General features: G+C 31.5%; 2 protein-coding genes across 2 annotated transcripts; both read right to left on the bottom strand.

Moving 5' to 3' along the window:
- Nucleotides 1-1,568: 1,568 nt before the first annotated feature.
- Nucleotides 1,569-3,673, bottom strand: LOC108765844 (serpin B3). The gene is made up of 4 exons (XM_018514692.1): nt 3,597-3,673; nt 3,109-3,354; nt 2,462-2,810; nt 1,569-2,176 (listed from the first exon to the last, which is right to left on the bottom strand). Exons 2-4 carry the CDS (start codon nt 3,352-3,354, stop codon nt 1,611-1,613), a joined length of 1,161 nt encoding a protein of 386 aa, XP_018370194.1. The 5' UTR covers nt 3,597-3,673; the 3' UTR covers nt 1,569-1,610.
- Nucleotides 3,674-12,443: 8,770 nt separating this feature from the next.
- LOC108765855 (serpin B3) lies at nt 12,444-20,856 on the bottom strand. Its single transcript, XM_018514713.1, has 4 exons — nt 20,716-20,856; nt 15,282-15,623; nt 14,169-14,547; nt 12,444-13,380 (listed from the first exon to the last, which is right to left on the bottom strand). The coding sequence occupies exons 1-4, from the start codon at nt 20,728-20,730 to the stop codon at nt 12,800-12,802; spliced, it is 1,317 nt and encodes a 438-aa protein (XP_018370215.1). The 5' UTR covers nt 20,731-20,856; the 3' UTR covers nt 12,444-12,799.
- Between the last annotated feature and the right edge of the window lie 1,666 nt (nt 20,857-22,522).

The following is a 22,522-nucleotide window of genomic DNA, read 5'->3' as shown; positions in this document are numbered from 1 at the left end:
GCGGTCGTAAAAAAGAGAATCATATACACGCAGGCAATGTTCGCGATCGTGTCAGTTCACTCGCGCTGTCTCGTTTTCATGGCGCGTTGAAAAATGTACATCCACGACTCGAATAATACATAATAATTTAATGTGCGGGTCTTTTAGAGCCGACGGAATATGCATCAGTATTGTAAGGACACGCATAACGACGCCATTCCGTCATATCGCGCGACACCCACGATTTACATATTCGAATATAAAAAACTGGATGCGACAATAATTATTGCCGATTTTACGCAACGATTTTATGGAAGATCTCTGTCTTCGGAACAACGCGGAAAATGACGAGAATAAACAATTAGACTAAACTGTCATCATCGAAATACGCTCTATATTTGGCACAAAAACTTTGATATAGAAAGGATGTCAATCAGCCGCTGAGTACACTGAAAAAAAATCTTTAAATAGTACCGTAAGTAAATATTTACTTACAGTAAATAAATATTCACCCAATAAAAAAATGATAGTTAAATCAAATTAATAGTTTTTGTATGAAATAAATATATGTTTAAATATTCACTTAGAACTATTCAAACAAGTAACGTACGTAATATTATATGTGTGTACGTAAATATACACCTTCAAAATGACCTCTTAAACGTCAAAATGACGGCAAGGAACGTCAGCTCGTTTGCTAGGAAATTCTTCCGGGTTGGCGATTCCAACTGGAAGGTTTAAAGACGACGTTGTGCGTTTCTTCGAGGAAGCGCGAGAGTCTCTTCGCGTCTCTCACGGATCTCGAGTTCGCTCATCTCTCGTCTCGTCTCTTGTACGTCAAGGACTCGGGAGTGCAAACCAGGACGAACTCGCGTTCGTCCGTGTTTCTGGTATGTCGTATTGCGTCGCACGTTACATATGTACGTGCATGCGACGGCACGCGTATGTGCATGCGTTCCACGTGACGCAATCGGATGCCAACGGTTGCAGCAGATCCCGGCATGCTCGTGTTTCGCGGATGCTACCGGTATAACGGTCGCTGATACGCAAAGTCAGACACATACGCACGCACACACGTGCGGGCAAGCAGGCAGATACCAAGCAGAAGCGGTGCCAGGCCGGTGCCTAGAATGACGTCAAGCGCGGTGAATGGATTTCAGTCTCGAGAATTAAAGCTTATCGGTCCGACCGGAAGAGGCGCAAGCTACCGATCGCGGAAATTCCTTAAAAAAGTCAATCGATAACGAGACAAAGAATTTTCACCGGAGAATAATATATTCGAGAGATTAGATTACTAAATTGATTTAAATTTTTCTACGAGACGAAGAGGAGAGAAAAGAATTTTCTGAATAAAACTCAAATACAAGTTGTATTTTATATTTATAATTTTCAAGCAATTTTATTTTATTTTTTTTTCATACATTTACTGAAGTCACAATCGATGATATTCGTGTCGTTCAAAAAAGTAAAAAATATATTTTAACATTTTGGACGTACTGTGAAAAGTTTAAATTTTTTGAAAAGTGACAGTTTTTCCTATAAAAAAATAATTTTCATATAAAAAAATAATTCAGCTAAATTAAACTTTGTCTTCTTCATAAATACAGAAATATCTGCAATTTTACTTTCTGTTAGCTTTCCCGTAACATGCCACAGAAAAGGATGTTATGACGTGTTCTATCATAAACCAGGCAGATACACGGGAATATAATATTTACAGTCTCGGGGATTTTTCGCGCGTGTTTACAAGCATTGTAAGTGAACATTACGTTACTCGCGGTCGCCATGATATCATTACTCGTCAGGTTAACACTGACACGATGCACGATGTCGCCAAGTTGCACGCTGTCAAAACCATAATCATATAGTTTGGCCGTACCTGAGATGGGCGTAAAATCTGGAATGCCCAGCATCTCTAATAATTTATATATTGGCAGGTCATGCTCGATCTTGACATCCTTGATTGTAATTGGAAACACCATGCCCTCCAATTCTTGTATCCCATCATCCAGCAATTTACGAAGTTCTCGAGATCCTTCTTCGGTCGTTAGTTGTTCCAGCAATTTGTTCAGTTTTTGAACCTCTATCGAATTATTTTCGTCCAACTCCTTCTGTGACGGATACAAGAAAAACGTTGACATCTTCTTTTCTTTGCAAGGCACTTCTGTAATAAATAGGTCTAGCTGCTCAGATTTGTCTAGAAAGAGAAACATTAAAATTTCAGGAATAAATCACGTTTCTCAAAAAACAAGTAGCAATTTTTGTAATTTTGATTAAATCATTGAAAATATAAAAGAGACATTAAAAATGTGTTTTTACATATATTTTCTATCTATATGAAAATGTTTTATGACAAAAAAATAAAATAATATAAATTTTTTGTTTATACAATTAATTTAGAAGTTGTAATATTAAAGTTAATGATGAATGAATAATATAAAATTAAGTAACTAGTGATTATTATTGAAATTTTTGTTCTTACAGATAATATGTTTGGCTATAAGTGTATTCTTCTCATTTTGGGTATCAACTGCAGTATCACAATTTTTGTCAAATCGACCCTTAAAGTAGATCGTATTGAACATGATTATTTCAGTATTTTCATCGATACTGTTTGGTGGTAGCAAATTTTGTATGTAGCTTTGCGTCGTGCATGAAACAATATTATTGACGAAATTCCTTACAAGGTTGGGACGGTCACTGAAATTGCATTCCTTCACAGAATTGGCAGTTGCATGTAAATTCAATGAGTCGACATACAACCCTTTTGATTCATCAATTATAATTTTATAGTAAATTCGACATGTATAGGAGTTCTCGGATCCATTTGCCTGAAATGGATAAAAATAAATAAATTATACGATTCTCTCTCTCTCTCTCTCTCTCTCTCTCTCTCTCTCTCTCGCCCTGCCCCCTCTTTTCTGTCTCTCTTTCCCGCTCTTTCTCCTCCTTTTCTTTTTCTTTAAGACAATAAATATTCGTTACGTCTTTCATTATAAGTTACCATAAAATTTATTTATTAATTAAAAGTTTTATAATTTTATACATCCGAAAACGTCAGCGATAAATCATATTCTTGCGTATTCTTTGTATGACAGTGCTAATCTCACACCTGAGATAATTACTCACTATGTAAAAAAAATAATCGTCTCCTCCATTGGTATAATATTCTTCAACAGTGTATTTTGTTATGCTATCAGGAATATGGAGAATCTGTCTAAGAGTAGATTCCAAATCGTAGATAGCACCGAAATATGCCAAGAGTAGATTATGATATAAGAGATGCGGGCTAAAAAAAAAATTATTTTTCGGCCCCATCGTGATACACTTCTTCAGGCAATCAAGGGCGAATTTGAATCGAGCATCTGCTAACATCTATATAAAAAATTAAAATTTTCTATTATAAATTTAGTCTCTATAAGAAAAATTATATATATTTTTTTTAAATATATCATATTATAAAACCAAATTAAGAGAAATAAAAAGTTAAAAAATTAAGTCATAATTATTATAATATTATATAGTGAATTAGGGAATTAGCAAAAATATGTTTTATTGTATACATCTAATGTTATAAGCATTTTACCGTGTTTACTAAGATTAGCAATTTAGTATACCTTTGATATAATCCTTAGGCTATCGACGCAGTCCAATACAAATTAAAATAGTCGATCAACAGGCCAAAAAATTTATTTAAGTCGGCGGAAATGTCAACAAAATATAATATAGTTGTCCAATTCAGTTTGTACCGTAAATGATGAAATGATCTCTCCAGATCTGATGATAGAATACAACAGGATCAATAATATATAAGCAGTCAAGGTTAATCGATAGTGTTATTTACGTATATATTAAAACACGATTTGACGAAAATACGGCAGCCACATAAAATCTTTAAATAAAGCGCGAAGTCTTATGGATAGACTTTATTTATTGTTTACATCTTTTTCAGGAATTTTATCTAGCTATAATACTCAATAATGAACTGTTATCAAAAAGAATTTTTCACAGCTCATTGAAATTAGAATGTCCGACAATATAATCTTGCAAAATAATATGTGATATCAATAAGAGTTCCAAGAATTTATTACTTCGTATAACATCGTACGTATCGACTTCTATTTGAGTCATCTTGAACCATTCAACATTAATAAGTACAGAATAAAAGTCAGTATCTTCATATTCTCATTATCAAAAGTGAGCGATTACCAGAACATTCGTGCAGCCATGAGCAAGTTGTCCATCGAGACATTAAAATTCAAAGATAGCGATGTCTTTGTTGTTCACTATTTTGTTACATAAATTTCGATTGTTTGCGAGTTGCTTGATTTCGTGAGTCTGAGTTTTTATTGCCACTCAGCCAAGTAACTGTGCTGGACAACTTGCTCATGGCCTCACGAATGTTCTGGTAATCGCTCACTTTTGATCATGAAAATATGAAGATACTGACTGCGATTTTTATTCTGTACTTATTAATGTTGAATTGCTGAAGATGACTAAAATTGGAGTCGAAACGTACGATGTTGTACGAAGTAATAAATTCTTGAAATTTTTTTTTTTTTAACAATTAGAGGTCGATTCCTATTGCCTTATTTACGAATTCTGTCTTATCGATTGATTTAAGGAGTCTATAACTCATTTAGAGAGTTATTATTTTATTATTAATTATTATCAATAAGTTGTTTAACGTATCGATTTTAGAAGAAAATAAGTGTCTTTTTTGTAAATTACATGACATCTAAATCTAATCTTATAAATATCAAGAAAATGTTTGCATTAAGAGATGCTGTATATCATATAGATCCCTGAACCAATTTTGATATAAAATTAAGTAAAATTCTATTATCAAAATACATCTTATTTGTTTTTATCATGAAACCCTATTTTGAAGTTTGAAAAATTATTTCATTAGATTGGATTAAAGATCTCGTAATATTACGTCTTTTGTATTACCCTGTACGTTTTTTACTTATAAAAAACATGAGTATTTCGCCGCACCATCTGGGGCCGCGTAATTGCTTACTAAGCATTTATAAGTAGATATCATGAACTTTTTTAGAAGATACTTCACCGAATGATAATTTTTTAATATTTTAATGAGGTCTTTAAAGAATTATTTTAAAAAATCTTCCTTTCAACAATGCTCACTACTCTCACTAGGTATTTTCTGCGTTAATTATGCTTTGAATTTTTATAATTAAATTGACAATTTAAATTTATATTCACTATAATATTTTTTTTCGTGTTGCTGATGAATTATTATAATTGGAGTGAGTTGAATAATATTTAATTATAGTTACACATATCATGCTATAACATAACATAATTCAGAAATTGTTATTTTTTAGTTGCTTGCAGAAAAAGAACAGGAACATAAAGAAAAAAAAACGTACTTTAAAAGTACATAGGGGAGAGTGGTGTCGATTGAAACAGAGGGTCAATTGTAACATTGACCGCAATAGCTGTATCTATTGACGAAAGGCTGAACTGCATGCACGGTTGCATACCGTTAACAGACATAAGTCATTGACGAAAAATTGAGTGGCCATTCGTAAGTGCAAACGTAGCAGCACCTATTTTTGTTAAATCAAGGTTAGATTGTAAACTTTGTTACCCGCCATTATTTAGTGCAACTCGTTCCACAACAATTTGTAATACGACGATACTGTGTGATATGAATATCACACTTATATGAATATTAAGCTTTGCAGTAAGATATATATCAATTCAATTTATTGTTTACATGTAAGTTTAATGGATATAAAATCGAAACAAGCGGCGGTGATACAATTGACACCACCGCGATGTCAATTGTAACAAGTTGCGGCGATGCCATTAATGATAAATATCATTTATAATTTGTTACTTTTTTAAATATCTATTAAGTTGAAATTAATGCCAAAGGATATATTTGTTTTCATAAAAAATTTCAATTTTTTCTTATTTATAATAAATTGGTTAGCTGCAAAAATATTTTTTTTGTTTCAACCGACACCACTCTCCCTACTTTTATTACTTCATAATCAGTTATTACGTTAAAATTAATATTACAAAAACTTAATGATTCCAGATATTCGAACTTATTTTCCGAAGAATTTTGTTTTTTAGTTGTGTCGTTGTAGAAAGTGAGCGATATGTTTAAAAATATTTTTATTAACTTTTTTCGTATATAAATCTCTGCATGTAACAAACGCGATTATTTTTAAAATGTGTTTTATGTCTCGAGAAAAACTCTCGAAAAATGTTAGTCTGTCTTTCTTTATTGTCTTATTTAATCCCGAAATTACGACTAAAATCGGTATAATTTCATAACATTTGATGAATATGATTTTTTTATCTTCGTAAGTAAATTAATTAAAGCAAAATAAAATAAAAATGTGAAACTTTACACGCAGAGAATTATGTTTTAAAATTCACCCTGAAAATATGATAATTGTGATACAATGCAATATTTTAAAGATTTTTACCATGAACTTCAACAAAATTAATCAAACTTATTTTATATATTATAGTTTTATTAATGAATGAGAGAAATTTACATAAAATTCGTCGAAATACAATATTGTCCTAGAATTACTCATATTTTCAGGGTAAAACTCTAAGAAAAAATTCTCTCCGTACATCATTATTAAAATTTTAATACATTTTCATATATATTTACTTCTTTACAGAAATTATTTATTTTTGTAGAAGTAATTCTTTTTTCTCGTTTAACAAATTTTTCATATTTTATATTTCAATATATTCAAAAAGTTTGTAACGTTTATTTTCTTTTGTCCCAATTTATTTCTTTATAACAATTAGGGGAAATCACCGGGAATCACAACGTTTACTACACAGATACAACAATTACTTTATAATTTTTGAAACTTACTAAATAATTAAGTATCGTAGATTCTTACAAAACTGAACAAACTATACCGTTTCTTCATAAGACTTTAATGACCACATTATATTTGTACATCATGTATATTATTTATATATCGACATATATATATATATATATATACATATATGTATATAAGCATTTCAACACGTGATATCATATACCTAACCTCACTTATTTTAACCTTTTCGGTGAAAATACTTGCGTGTCGACAGCGTGCACACGAGACTTGATTAGCGCATTAAGTCGTAATTTACAAAAGGACGATGACTATATAATGATGTTTCTTACATATATTTTTGCAAATTCGGAGATTTTGTGTTACAATACCTCTGTTCGTGCCGGTTAGCGCTGCTCTTTAAATTCTTTAGGCTGATTCTCCCTCCCAAAAAATTTTAAGAGTGCACGGAGAGCAAAACTGAAGACACTTTTCTTATAAGCATAATACATTTCCAAGCTATCGATTATAAATTAAATCAATCCAGTCATTATTCCGACACGTATATTCAATTATTCTTTGGTTCAAGGAGCTCGTACATAGATACCTCATGGTTTGTCTTGCCGCGAGTACATTTTATTATAAATAATTCTTTTTATAATTATTTAAGTATTAAACACACACCGGGATTAAACCAATTCGTCAATTCGTTTTTCAATACTCCGATCGCCGATTCTTAGAATATTGTTACAATAAATATGGGATTGGTAAGAGAATAAATGTAGTTTTTCATTATAATTATCAAAACGCAACGGACCAAGAGACACGTGCAAGAAATTTGAAAAAATGTACGAACGGAAACATGAGAAACTGAATAATACAAACAAAAATGTATAGAAATGAGACGTAACTTGTCCGTTAAATTTTTCTTGCTTGGCAATCCCAAACGGAATCGTCGTAATCAAAATGTTTTGTAGGATTTATCCAGATAACTTGCATAGCTATACACAAAAAAAATTATATGCATAAAATTATTCAATCGTGTTTCTATCATAAGGACGCACTTAAAATGCAAGTTTTCTTTATGCATTTATGACGTTATGTTTCGAGGAAGAGCGAGTCTCTTCGCGTCCCTCATGAACCTTTTTCTCATTGTTTCGTAGTACATCAAGGATTCAAACGAATTCGCCATGTGTACGTGCATGAGTTTCACATGACACAATTGGATGCCAACGGCTGTAGCAGATCCTGCTATCCTGCTATGTTCTAATTGTTTCTTGGATGCTGCCAGCCAACCATCGCTGATGCGCAACGCTTGTTCTTTTTAGCTGCACTGAATCTGCACCGAGTGTTCGTTATTTTCAAAGCACAATTGTATAATCATCGTCTTTTAAGTGCACGAATTGTAACATAGTTCAGCTAAAAGGAATAGACCTAAAGTTAGACATGCACACACGCAGAAAACACGTGCATACGATGCAGCAAGCAGGTACCAAGCCAGAATGACGTCAAGTCCGGTGAATGGATTCAGCTTCGAGAATTTAACTTGCCGATTCGACCGAAAGAGGCGCAAGCTATTGATCGAGTCAATCGAGTTAGAAGTCAATCGATAACAAAAGAAAGTATTAATATGCTTTTATCGATAAATGCACTTTTATTTTTTAAATTTTATATGGAACAGGAACTATGCACTAAAAATACTCTATAACATAATAAGCGCGTTCTGAATACGGATTAAAGAATTTTCGTACGATAACAACTCGATAATTATAAAAAGTTTAGATTAAATTAATCTAAATATTTCTATTGGAACAATTACAAAAAGCGAAAAAAAAATTTCTGATTGAAATTGTATTTTAATTTACACTTTATTTTATTTACATTCTTCAAACGTGCAGTTGATAAAGTCGTAATTCGTGTTATCTAGACAACCCACCTGTCTAAGGTCGGTATTTATAATCCGTTCCTATTTTAAGACTGTTTTAAATAATGTCATAAGATCCTAATACGGCTCTGTGATTGGCTTATAACATCTCGAGACGGTCTCTGTATTGAGAACATTTAAGTATAAGAACTGAATCAGTTTAACTGACTATGACTGCGTTCAGCGGACTCAATAGTTGAGTGAGCGCTCGCTGCTATTGATGTATTCTTCCAGTTCTAAAATGCTGATTGGATGATCTAAAAGAATACACCAATAACAGCGCGCGCTTACTCAACTGTTGAGTTCGCTGAACGCAACCTACGATTACCACCAGCCTGAAGGTAATTTTTTTTTATGGAAAAAAAAAGCAATAAATTACCTGAACAAACCCAAAAGTTATTGGGCCCCAACAGCACAAAAGTTGCAGCAATATTACACATTGCAGTAATGTTGCAGCAATATGGCTTCAACTTTTGTACTATTGGGGGGATTTACATTAAAAAATTTTTAATGAAACTCTATGTGATGAGTCGAATTACAATATTTACTTTAATTTCCTTATTTTTCTCGTAAACTATAAATGATATAAAAAAATAGTTTAAGCAAAAGAAGAGATTTACGAAAATCTCTTAAAGAAATCAAGCAATAGTTAGAGAAAATTTTTATTCACTTTAAGATTTGGAAAAATCACTAAATAAAGACGAATATTTCTATCGGAAAAAAAGAAGAAATAATTTTTGGAATAAAATTGTTATGTTTTAATATATATTTTTAAGCACACAGTTGAAAATGTCACGCTAGATAAAATTGATGTTATATGTATAAACATTTCAGAGATGTATATTTCAATATTTTTGTTTTTTTTAAATACTAGAAAATATTTAAATTGCTAACATTTAAACAGCAGAAAATTTCTTTAAAGGTAATTAAAGATATATTGGACCTATTTTGAAAATATTCAAAAAATTATGAATAGATTGCTTTATATTGCATTTAAAAGTAGTGCACAAATTTAGCGGCGATTTTCTAAGTAGATAAAGAATTATTTTAATAAAAGTAGATATGTGCTCTAATAAAAATATAATTAAGAAATAATTTAAAAAATTGGAATTTTTTTATGTAAGCACTTTATATATTTAGGATGACTTTATATTATAATACAGGGTGGAACACCTAAAACAAAATACCGGAATATCTTGAAAATTAAATACGGTAGTATGATTTTTTTACACTATGGTTCCTCTAATTATTTTACATACAAAAGTATTAAGTGTATTAAAAATATAAATACAACGTGGTTCCAATAAAAACAAACCAATTCTTTGTCTAAAAGGCATATACCACGAACACCAGATAACTGTGGCGATTATTTCAAATCCTTTATTAAATACATGGAATCAAAAATAAACGTTTCGGTCCCAATCGTTTATTTTTGATTCCATGTATTTAATAAAAGATTTGAAATAATCGCCACAGTTATCTGGTGTTCGTGGTATATACCTTTCAGACAAAGAATTGGTTTGTTATTAAGTGTATAGTAGTGATATAAAAAACCAATAGCTTACGAGATATTTTATAATTTATTCTGGCATATAGTGACATAAAATATTAAATAATTCGTAAACTATGTATTAATTTTTTAATACATGCACATGTAATCGTACATGCTACTTGATACTTTTATAAATAGAATAATGAGATGAATCAATTAGTGGAAAGAAAACATAATTGCTTAGAAAAAATATATATATATTATCTATAATTGATTCATCTCATTATTTTGTATATAAAAGTATTAAAGTGTGATTATAAAAAAATTAATAATTTACAAGTTGTTTAACATTTTATGTCAATATATGCAGAATAAAGTATAATATATCTCGTAAATTATTGATTTTTTGGTATCACTATCTTAATACTTTTATATGTAGAATAATTAGATTAACCATATTGTGTAAAAAAATCATATCATTCCATTGAAAAAAGTGGAGGTGACCTCCATGTAACCTTGAAAAATCGATTTTTTTTTAATGATTTCATCATTATTTGTCCTCCTTCGAATCATACAATTTTTGTCTGAAACATTTTTCTTTACCGTGTTTAATTTTTCAGATGTTCCGGTGTTTTGTTTTAGGTGCCCCACCCTTGTATAATAAAACAAATCGATGAAAATATTAGCGAAGTATAATATTGGTGAACGGTTGTCTGTTATATGGCCCGTCTACTAAACATTAGTCATAAATCAGAAGTCAGAAGCTAAAAATTAACGACTGCGATTAGTAAATTTTTAGCTTCTGATTTCTGATTTATGACTAATGGCTTATTATAGAAGGCTCATTATATGTAGTTCCGTTCAGTGTACTGTAAGTGAGACTGAGTCGATTCTGATGTTACAGAATACAATAGCAGCAGTATTATTTAGGCAGTCAAAATGAAACGGCAATGTCATTTATATTTACTAAATCATTTTGGCGAGAATCATATGGAAACATGAAATAAACGATAATAAAACTGTTTGCCAATTTTCAAAGATTAAGGTGGTTGTATCGCAAAGGAGCGACTTGTGAGGAAGAAGGGGGGGCGGGCAATCGCCCGAAACGTCAGCGCATGAGGGCACCGTTCGGCGATGAAAAAAAATTACTGTTCAAAAATTGCTGTAGATCGCAATTTTTTAACAATAATTTTTATTTCCCAATAGTAATTTTTATTTCCTCACTGTGCGCCGGTATTTGAGAATGAGTAAACAAAATGGATATTAGTGAAGTATTAAAGCAATTTTCTAAGGTTTTATAATTAATATTTATCTGGTTACCTCCAATTTTCTTCGGTTTAGGAGAGAGAGAGAGAGAGAGATTCGTATTATATTTATCTATAGTCCTTTAGTTTTTGAGCGAATTTCTAAATACTGTTTTTGCGCTATAATTGAAAATGTACTATCACTCCTTGTCTGATACAGGGAACCCCTTGTCTAGCACATGTTAAAAGTACTAACTTCAAATGCAATTATCTTTTGAACATGATTGGTGTCCCCCCCCCCCCGTCTCAAAATGATATGTATGTATAGAGAATATTATTATCTTCAAATAATAAAAGCTTCAAATTGACAAATCTTAAGAAAAGTCATTTTGCGGTACAACCACCTTAAGAAATGCTAATGTCCATTTCTACGAATACAGATTAATTTCATTCTCGGTTCAACTTATTTTTCATTTTTTTCTATTTCTTCGAAAATTTTCTTAGCAATAAAATGATATTTTTCGATGTGTATTCTTTGTAGTAATTATGTTCTGTTTATGATTAAAATTGATGACTTATTTCTATATTCTATTATATTATCCTTTCTATCTATGATAGCTGTTGAATTTGTCATTATAGTAATGTCAGAATGAGAAAGAGAGAGAGAAAGAAAGAAATAATAGAAAATATTTAACTATAACAATATAATTTTGTATATACGTCTAAAAACATTTTTATTAATTTTTTTATTACATAAATCTCTGCTTAATGTTTGTACAATTTTTTATTAAGCTTGTGGGATGATCAAATTTGAAAAAAGAATATCTGTTGAACAAAAAATCATTTCAGTCAGTTGACGCGAATATTCTTCGTCGAAATTTATTATCTATACATATATCATCAGAAAATAATATTTACGTCTTGACATTGTTGTTTTATTTTATACTCATTTTCATCTAACATTAAAAATAAGACGTCGTAAAAGTATAAAATCTAAATACGAAAATAAATTAATGAGATTCATGCAACAGACTCATCTAAAAAAATCGCCGGAAATTGCAAGGTTCTTTTTTCGATTCTTCAAAAATTCATACTTGACAATCAACGACATCAACTTCACAAGATTCAAAGAACTAGCTATCTCCGATCATCAACAAAAACCGCTCAGCGCCACATAAGAAATAGATCCTATCAAAGATGGTATTTTCTGATTAGCAATAAGGAAAAGTGGAAAGACAAATGTCAATCCTTGTCACGTCATTAGACTCCACTGAACCATCTTTCCAAGGACAAGTTTCTCTTAAACGGCACAATCTGTTCAAATACCACCAGGAGTTTAAGAATACGTCGGTTGAGGTGAGCGGAAAACGCCGATGAAAAGAATGATGTGATCAGCCTTGTTGTAGATCAAGTAGACGAATGGGTGATTGGCGTTGAAGATGGCAGGCTCGGTGGGTCGACTGGAGCGGAAAGTGAAAATCGCAGTTGCCGCAGCCGCGGTAGTGCCTTCCTCCGTAACCTCGATGCGAGCTCGATGCACAGCATCACCGAGGTGCAGGCTCTGTTCACCATCCGCGAGAAAACCACGAAGATCGGCCGCACCGGGTGTCAACAATTCCCCGGCGCCCAGAGCATGCAACAATTGACTGATTGGTAGCTCTCGTTCTAGCTCGAAACGTGGTAAGCTGACTTCGACTTCGCGCGGTGGTAATCCGTCGTCCAACAATTCCCGTAACTCCTGGGAGCCCTTCTCGGTCGCCAGACGTTGCACCAGTTGATGGATACCGTCCTGTGGCTCGTTAGAAGGATTTTGAGCAGATCGCGTAGTGGAGAACGGAGGGAGCAGCACGAACATCGATATCTCGTCACCCTTGTACGGTAATTCCAAGATATATGCGCCTAGTTGCTCAGAGACAGCTAAATAGGAAAGCATGAAGATTAGAAAGAAAGTAAATAAATAAACATTCAAGTGTTAGGTGAACGGAATTTCGGAATTATATCGATTTTTATAACATAAGTCAATGAAATTAATGATAAATCATTGAGAAAAAATAATTTTTGATATTTATAGTATAATTGTACACCTGCGCCTAGTTGCTCAGAGACAGCTAAATAGGAAAGCATGAAGATTAGAAAGAAAGTAAATAAATGAACATTCAAGTGTTAGATGAACGGAATTTCGGAATTGTATCGATTTTTATAACATAAGTCAATGAAATTAATGATAAATCATTGAAAGAAAAAATAATTTTTGATATTTATAGTATAATTGTAGACTGTTAGAAATATTCTTAAATTTCATTAACTTTTAAGTTACATAATTGAATTTAATTTGAATTTCATTTCATGACATTACATTAAATTTAATGTATTTGTAACTAAAAAATATATGTATTTATGTACATGTACATAAAATTTAATGTATTTTTCATGAAAATTTATGAAATTTAATGTACTTTTCATAAAATTTTATTATAAGTAATACATTAAATTTCATAAATTTAATGTACACGTTCATTACATTTAAGTAACTACTGTAACTTAATTTTCAGTTAAATCATTCATTACTTTTAATTTCATTCATAATCACCAGCTTCATTTACATGTAAAGGAAGCTCGTGGTTACATTTCTAACAGTGTAGCTACAAATGCCAAAAATTTTTCTCTCAATGTATGAGGTTTGAGTAGTAAATAATAACGCTTACCATGATTAAAGTTCCCTTTCTGGCGCATGAACATTGTGACAGAGTTTTGCGCGCCGGTAGTATAGAAGATGTCGCGTTTTGAGTTCTTTACGTCGAAACGACTGGCCCACAGGCCCTTAAAGTAGACTGCGTTTGCCAGAACTAGGTCAGTATCCGCGGTAATGCTGTTCGTTGGCAGGATATCACGGATGTGACCTTTTGTCATATTACTCACCCAGTTATTGATTTCGTTTCTTACTTCGACAGGATTTGTTCTGAAATCGGTTACTTGCAACTGATCGCCGAAGAAATCGAGCATACAATCGCGTAGCTTTTTGGTGTTCGTAATCCAAAATCTATTAGCGATCTTGTAATCGTAGGAATTTGTAGACCCATTTCCCTGAAATGAAAAATATACTAAGAATAAAAAATTGATTTTTTTTTCAAAAGGTTACGCGAAATCTTAGATAATATACATAAGCTTTTACAACTCTATACATCACGTTCACACAAACACGACTTTTAGAATATTTATATCCTCGAACAAATAAATTTTAGAGAGATATCTAAATTATACTCTTTTACTTTTAATTTATACTTTTGCTAAATTATTTTATCCCACTTAAATATTGTCCAAAGTTAATTTTGTCTGAGCAAAGCAGTCTTTAAATTTCTCGTTCTAAGATCCGCAAATTATAACGTGATATTTATGCAGTTAAAGTTGCAAAAAATGCTACTTTCATGTATACTTTATCATATTATAATTATACAATATGTAGATATGGAAAAATCGAATTCATATTTAGTGTTCAGCAAATTACTCGTTTCGTTCTGATGTTTTTTTTTCTCTGTGTATATTAACTTGAAATTTATTTTTACCATTCTTATCGACTTCTTCTGCAAAAATATCCAAGTTTATTTATTCAAATCTCTTTGCTGCACAAGATGATCTTAAAAGTCGGCCAAGGGGATCCGCAATTCTTTCACAGCCACCTTTAGGGCCTTGAGTACCCAAGAGCGCGAATTATCCCCGGACGTTGATGTAACAATAAACTACGCGAGGGTCACCTTGACATACCTCCAGTGACGATGAAGTAAATTACGTAATTGCGCAATCGCACCGGAACCACTTACCTGAGAACGCATTTGATCGAGCGATTTCTCAATGGCGTAGAAACGTTGCACTTCGATTTTTGAGAGCTCATCCGGAATTTGAAGGGCCCGCTTGAGGGAGTCCTCAGTGGTACCACGAGCACCAAAGTATGCCAAGCTCAAGGCCTGGTGTATACTGTGCGGACTGAAGAAGATATTGTCCTTCGACTCGATCAACGCGGTCTTTTTCAGACTATCGAGCGCGAAGTTAAAGCGAGCGTTCGTTAACGACATCCTTGACATTGAGTCCATCATTGTGGGGACATCATCTCCTGTTAAGCATTGCCCCGAAATCATGCTGATCGTCGACAACAACGATATCACCTGCAAAATTGAAGAAACGAGACAGGAATAAGAGAAAGAAAGATATTGCAATTTTACTATATGTTATATGTCGTTAAAACTATTATAATAGATTTTATATAAAAAAGACGCTTTTGCTGAAGTGTTTAAAAATTTAGTTGGATACAGATCTAAAAATACATTTTGTGTTTTTAATCATCAAAACAATTATATACAATACTCAAATTGATTGCTACAATTGAAAAAAACACTTTACTAAATTTTTATAAATATTTGTTTAAATAGGGTTTTTCAGTACAGAAGGTCAAAACTTTTTGTAGTATTGCTCATCATGCTTGAGATTTCTACGTAATTATTTTTACAAACTTATTTTCTAACAAAATTATTTTCATATCTGTATCCAATTAAATTTTTAGATACTTCAACAAAATGTTCTTTCTATATATTAATATTAAATATAAGGAATGGATTTCAATCAAATATTATATGATGATTTGTCCTCCATGATAAAAACAATAATATGAATAATATTAAGTGGAAAGTTAACCGAGAAATGATTAAAGAAGAAGGTCACCTTTAGTTAGAGCGGATCCGCTAGTATTTAATGACAATAATAATAGATATTTACGAAACAGATCGCTCTAGAAGGTTGATTGTACAATACAGGAAAAATGAAGTTAAATTAAAATTTTTTAAAGGTCTTAACTGCAAAGAAGAGATCTCACGAAAATGTTAAAAAGACCGTGATTAAAAAGAATTCAATTTGTTACTAGACAACGATTTATCATCAAGTTTACACATGTATTTCCGAATAAGATTAACGATATCTCGCGTGAATAAAACGTACACGCTGACATCATTCCAATCGAATATTTGATCGAGAAGAAAAAAAGACTTTCTCGACACGGCGCGGCACGCCGGAGAAAGCGGTGACGACGAAGAATCACGCGCGTTCGGCACAGAAAACGCAAAGACGAAACGGAAGGAATCTGGGCCTCCGGTACTCTTTTCATCGTTTCACGATGCGCATGATGCTCCTCACAACAATGCCCTGTAATTCGTGCGAATTTTTAGACCATGTCGCCCGGCGCGTGCAATCGCTGTATGGATGAACTGATGACTTCATCTGATTGCAAATTTTTTTAACGGCGATTAATCCCGTCTAAGTAGAACGTCAAAGATCAAGGTTTTGTCCGATGATTTAAATTTCACGTTTGTTTCTTAATTTTTTTGCAAGACACCGAAAGAAAATTTTTAGTATATTTGTGGCTATAATTTACATAATTATATCATGTACCACATGTATTATACTGTTATATAACTATAACGTTTATAATTATATTTATACATAGTTCTATAAAAAAAAATATATGTATATAGTTGGCATTAAAAATAACTATAACACTATACACTGAAAAAAAATGTTCTAAATTTTAATAAATATTTGTTTAAATATTAATTAAATATTTAACAAACAAATGTAAACTTATCAGGAGACACGGTACTGAGAGAAAAATGTTTTGTATTTGTATCTATAATTATATATTACTATAATTATAGTTATAATAAAATAATTATAGAGTCATTTTAAGTTGTCAACTATATACATTTGTTGCTAGAACTATATACATAGTTACTGTTATCATTATTATAGCAGTAATAATCATAATTATAGTAATATGTAATTATTGTTACAAATACCAAACATTTTTCTCTCAGTGTAATGTCTCGACGCTAAGCCAATCCCAACGACACTATATTTATTTACTGTAAGTAAATGTTTAGTTCATACTGTTTAAAAAATATGTATTAAAATTAATAAATTTTTTCATTCTAATTATTACTATCATAAAAATAGTTGCTACCATAATTTAACTAGAATTTATAGTAATTTTTGGATCAACTATACAAAATATGATTTGATCTAAAAAATAATTATAAATAATACTTGAATTGCATTTTTATGACAATAACAAGTATTACAGTTATTTTCGGTGTCAATTATATGTTTTTATAGAACTGTACATACAATTATTTTTACTTACACTATAGCAATAATAATCATAAGTGTGGTATTGTGTATTATAGTCTTAAGTACTAAAAACTTTTCTCTCAGTAAATAATAGGTACATAGGAATGGCAACTGATGGCATGTGATTATCAGTTTGTCCTGCATCGTCGGTATTCCAGGTTTTCCATCTGAAATGACGTAATCCTTTGCGGTTCCTTCACAACTTCCTTTCCTCGGGGAAGGGCACGTTCGTTTGGTTCGTTACTTTCCTACGTAATTACGGCGGAAAATTACGACCGGAATCGGAAATCGGAGGCTAACAACGAGTGAAAGCAGCCGGCGAAGCCAGTACCGTGACATCATAGGGCATCCGGGTTTCATGACTGAAATTAAGGTGTGACGAAAGCTCGACTGACAAAAGCGATATTTTTGATAGTGAATCACGACGAGACACACCCTCTATAATGCAATTTGTAATATCAATTTTGCTAAACATAAGAAACAATAAATGTGACGTACAATATAGTTGATGTTCTAGATTTATTCCATATTTATTATAGATAATGTAATCTGATATTATGTTTTTGTATAGGTATGTTAAGTTTAATATGTTTCCACGGAAAGAACGTTATTGAAATATCTAAAAATTTAGATCTGAAAATAATGTTGTTGGAAATTCTGGAATTGGGATTAAAATTTAAATAAAACTAAAAATTAATAATTAATAAATTAAAGCAGGAAATAATTTTTTTTAATTCAACAATTTTAAAACAATTAAAATTAGAATTAATACGAAGATAAAACCACAATCTGAATTAAAATTAGATTCACGAATTTTTACACAAATTTTTTCACGATTGTATAAACGACGTATTTACGAAATATATTTACTCCGAGAATAGTGAACATTTAAAATTAAAAACGTAGCTGAAATCAGAAGAGAAATTGATGTGAGTTGAAAATAGGATTGAAAAATTCGTCTAAATTAAAATTCTATCGCGAATTAAAATGAGGACAAGGACAGTGAATTAAAACTACAATTGTAATTGAGTTTTGAGCTGTCTGAGTTAGAATTGGAATAGTTGAAACGAGATCTATACTGCGATATGACAATGAAATGCCATGAATTCTTTGTTCGTTGTGTATGACGCTTGTTATTATCATGACGATCACGTAGCGTGTACAATTCGTGACGAGCCTGCTAGTGAATAGTTTGTCTTGCTCTCAAGATTGAACTTCTTTTTTTTGTTTTATTCACTCGCTCGCTATCAAATAGCTCGAGGTAATTGCTCGTGATGTAAGGATTTATGAATGATCAACCGATGCGAACGCGACAGGAATTCCGTGAAAATCATCAGAACAGTGCATGGTTTTCTTTACGTAAACATTTCAAAGCGTGAAGGTCTGAGGTAAAGTACGTGATTATCCAATTAACTCATTAAAGGTCATAAAACTGTAATGCAAAGAATTTTATTTAAGTAATTTTGCCTTTTCTAAAAGTCTCAGTTACAAGTTCTTGAATTCTAAATCCAGAACATTAAACAAACAGTTTTTATCGTTTTAAAAATATTAAGTTTTAATTTTAAAAAGACAACGATTACATATAATATAATATTATTTGAAAAAATAAAGTAGAACCTTTATTCTTTTAATCGTTGATGATATTATAGATACAGTTTTTTAGAACTACAGAAAATTACATCGTTTCATAAATGTATTGTAATTGCAAGAAAATTTATGTTCTCGTAGAACATTTAATTTCATTCCACAAATAGAACCTTGTCTTACAGCAACATAAAATTTTTTGCGATTACAATATATTTACAAAACGATATACGAATAATTTTTTGAAAAACGATAAAATATCACGTCTAGACATCACATGAAAATTACAATATGAAAAATATCTGAATAAAGCCAATATTTATCGAACCAAAAAGAAAACATTGTCTTAATTAAATTAAGATTTTTATTAATAAAAAATAACATTGATAAAAATAGCAGTCAAGGTCAACGTGAGAATAATAGCCAAGTGAGGTCAAATGCATATACTGAAAGTAGGAAACAGAATTCTATCCGATAATGTTATTATTTATATTTATTATGCTGTTATTTACATTTTTTTATTGTGATATTGCATGACTACATTGTTGAGTGTCGGATATGCACATGTACTGATGATGTATATTTGTGGATATAAAAGATTGTAACATCATTATATAAATCTTTGACGTCGTTCTAGATAAAACGAAATAAAAATAAACTGTGTTTTAATGATATTGTTTTTTGTGTGAGAGAACTAGAGTATCATCGGGCTTTTCAAAATTATCACCACGAATTTGCTCCGTTTACCGAATTTCTTTTTTTTCATTAATTTTGTATCCTGAATCATAACGATTATTATATTAAAATAATATTATAATTATATTATTATTGCAAATATTAAATATTATAACATGTCATTACATTACAATGGATATTATAATACAATATTAAAATTTCAAACATAATGTAATATTATGTTTGAAATTTTATGTTATTAATTGGAAAAATAAGAAATTTGACATTTTCCATAAACGATCTAATCAATTTCTTTAAAAATTTATAAAACTAAAACATTTTTAAACTCGAAACTGATAATTTTTTTAATTATATCAAGCTCGTTCAGAATCAATTCAAGAATTTATTTGCAAAGAGAGAGAGAGAGAGGGGGAAAAAAACGTTCACAAGTCTTACGATAAGACTTATCGCGGTTGAACTTCCGACAAGGCAGGCAATCAAGGGTCATTCCAGGATAGAATACTGTTAGTATGTATTTACGCACCCCTTATCAATACAAATGTATATGTTAGTATGTTTAAGTTTAATACTCTAAGATTGGCAATTCTGTTCGTTATTCTCCGCTCGCTTTTACATTCAAATCTCTTTTTTTGTTCAATCTGTTAATAAAATCACATCACACGACATTCGTCTTCATTGCCTATAAAAGTTTACCTAACCAACAAGAATGGCAATGTATGATTATGCGTACGATTTTCGAAAATCAATTTCCGATGAACAACATGAATAATATTCCAACAAACAGAAAAACCGTCTACTCACCGTGAAGAACGACATTGTGTGTTTGATATTTTCAAAAGTCCAGCAAAACGGAAAATCAGTGACGTATCGATTAATTAGTAAGACTAAAGTTAGACGTCTGGGCAACGATCGAGAAGAGGCAGAACTGAAGTCTGCGCGATTATGAAGAGACGCTAAAGGAGAATGCCTTTAACTGGCCCCACTCTTCCCCACTACTGGTCTGTCATGTTTGTGCGGAAAACGTTATGACATACACGACGAGTTGGAATCCAGGTTCGGATTAAACGTAGGAAAAACCGAGAAAATCTGAAAATGACGAAGTATTTAAACAAATTTTTTAAAGAAATTAAAAAAAAATTTAGAAATAATTGAAATTCAAAATCATAATTTTAAAAAATTTACATATATACTAAATCTATTCGTTTGATTTATTTAAATTTTAACAATCAGAAACATACGTATATATATATATATCTATAGTGAGAAGTGGGAGGAGAGTTCTCCTGATCGTTTCACTTCCGTTCCATTCCGACCCTGAACACGTTTATGTACTTCTCGTACAGTCTTCCTAGTTGGAAATGTCCGATCGTAATCGGTTTCATTCAGAAAACCCCCTGCTGCCTTTAAAAAAGCATTGTAATCCTCTGTGCCTTATACAAAAAAAAATTTATTCCCGATGAATCTTATCTTGAGAAATATATTCTTCCGAATTGCTCAGATATTTCAAAATTACAATTTTTCAGAGGAATTTTTCAAATTTTATTGTATCGATATTCTTTCATCTATCAGCTTCTTGCGTCAAAAATTTTTATAGAATTTATTAAATTTATTATACAGGATGTTAGTTAAGTATATTCCCAAACTCAACAGAGCGATTCTTTGGTTTATTTCAAGTAAAAGAGTCCATATAAACACTTTAGTTAAGTATATTCCCAAACTCAACAGAGCGATTCTTTGGTTTATTTCAAGTAAAAGAGTCCCCATATAAACACGTGTCCTAAACGACTTAGTTTCCGAAATACAGGTGAATGTTCGCAAATGTTTGACGAAACGATAAATTGCGTTGGAGATATCTTCCTGCATAAATATGCCTTGCTTCATGTGAGTTACTATTCTCACAACCGTAAATATTTGGATAGGGTGTACAATAATCGCTGGGTCGAGTAGGAATTCAATCTTGGCCTCCTAGATCACCAGACTCTGAGATATCTTCCTGCATAAATATGCCTTGCTTCATGTGAGTTACTATTCGCACAACCGTAAATATTTGGATAGGGTGTACAATAATCGCTGGATAGGTCGAGTAGGAATTCAATCTTGGCCTCCTAGATCACCAGACTCAAATCCTTTGAATTATTTCCTTTGGGGGCATCTGAAATCATTGGTTTATACCACCCCAATTGAGAATGAGAATGATTTGAGGAATCGAATAGTTGCTTCATGCGAGGCAATACGTAACACATCTTTGAACGTCAATCTTTGAGAAGAAGGCTCGATAGATGTCATGGCGCAAGGTGGACATTTTCAACAATTCATCTAATTGTTTTATTTCGTCAGAAGAACTGAAGCCTGTTTTTGTTTTTCTGTTTTTGACTAGTTTAAGTTGTATTTCTTTCAAATAAACAGATTATTACTACACGTTTAAATTTTTTTATTTCGGAAACTAAGCCGTTTAGGACACATGTTTATATGGACATTTTTACTAGGGATTAGTTTATCATAAATTCTACTTTAATTGTCTGGCATCAAAAATTGCTAATTCACACATATACGTTTATGTGCGATTGTTAGACAGGTCGAAATTGACATCAATTGACCTAATGAGCAA

This window comes from Trachymyrmex cornetzi, unplaced genomic scaffold (assembly GCF_001594075.2).
Source record: "Trachymyrmex cornetzi isolate Tcor2-1 unplaced genomic scaffold, Tcor1.1 scaffold557, whole genome shotgun sequence".
Lineage (NCBI taxonomy): Eukaryota > Metazoa > Arthropoda > Insecta > Hymenoptera > Formicidae > Trachymyrmex > Trachymyrmex cornetzi.
Note: the sequence above shows the minus strand (reverse complement) of the source record. Positions and strands in the feature narration are given on the sequence as shown.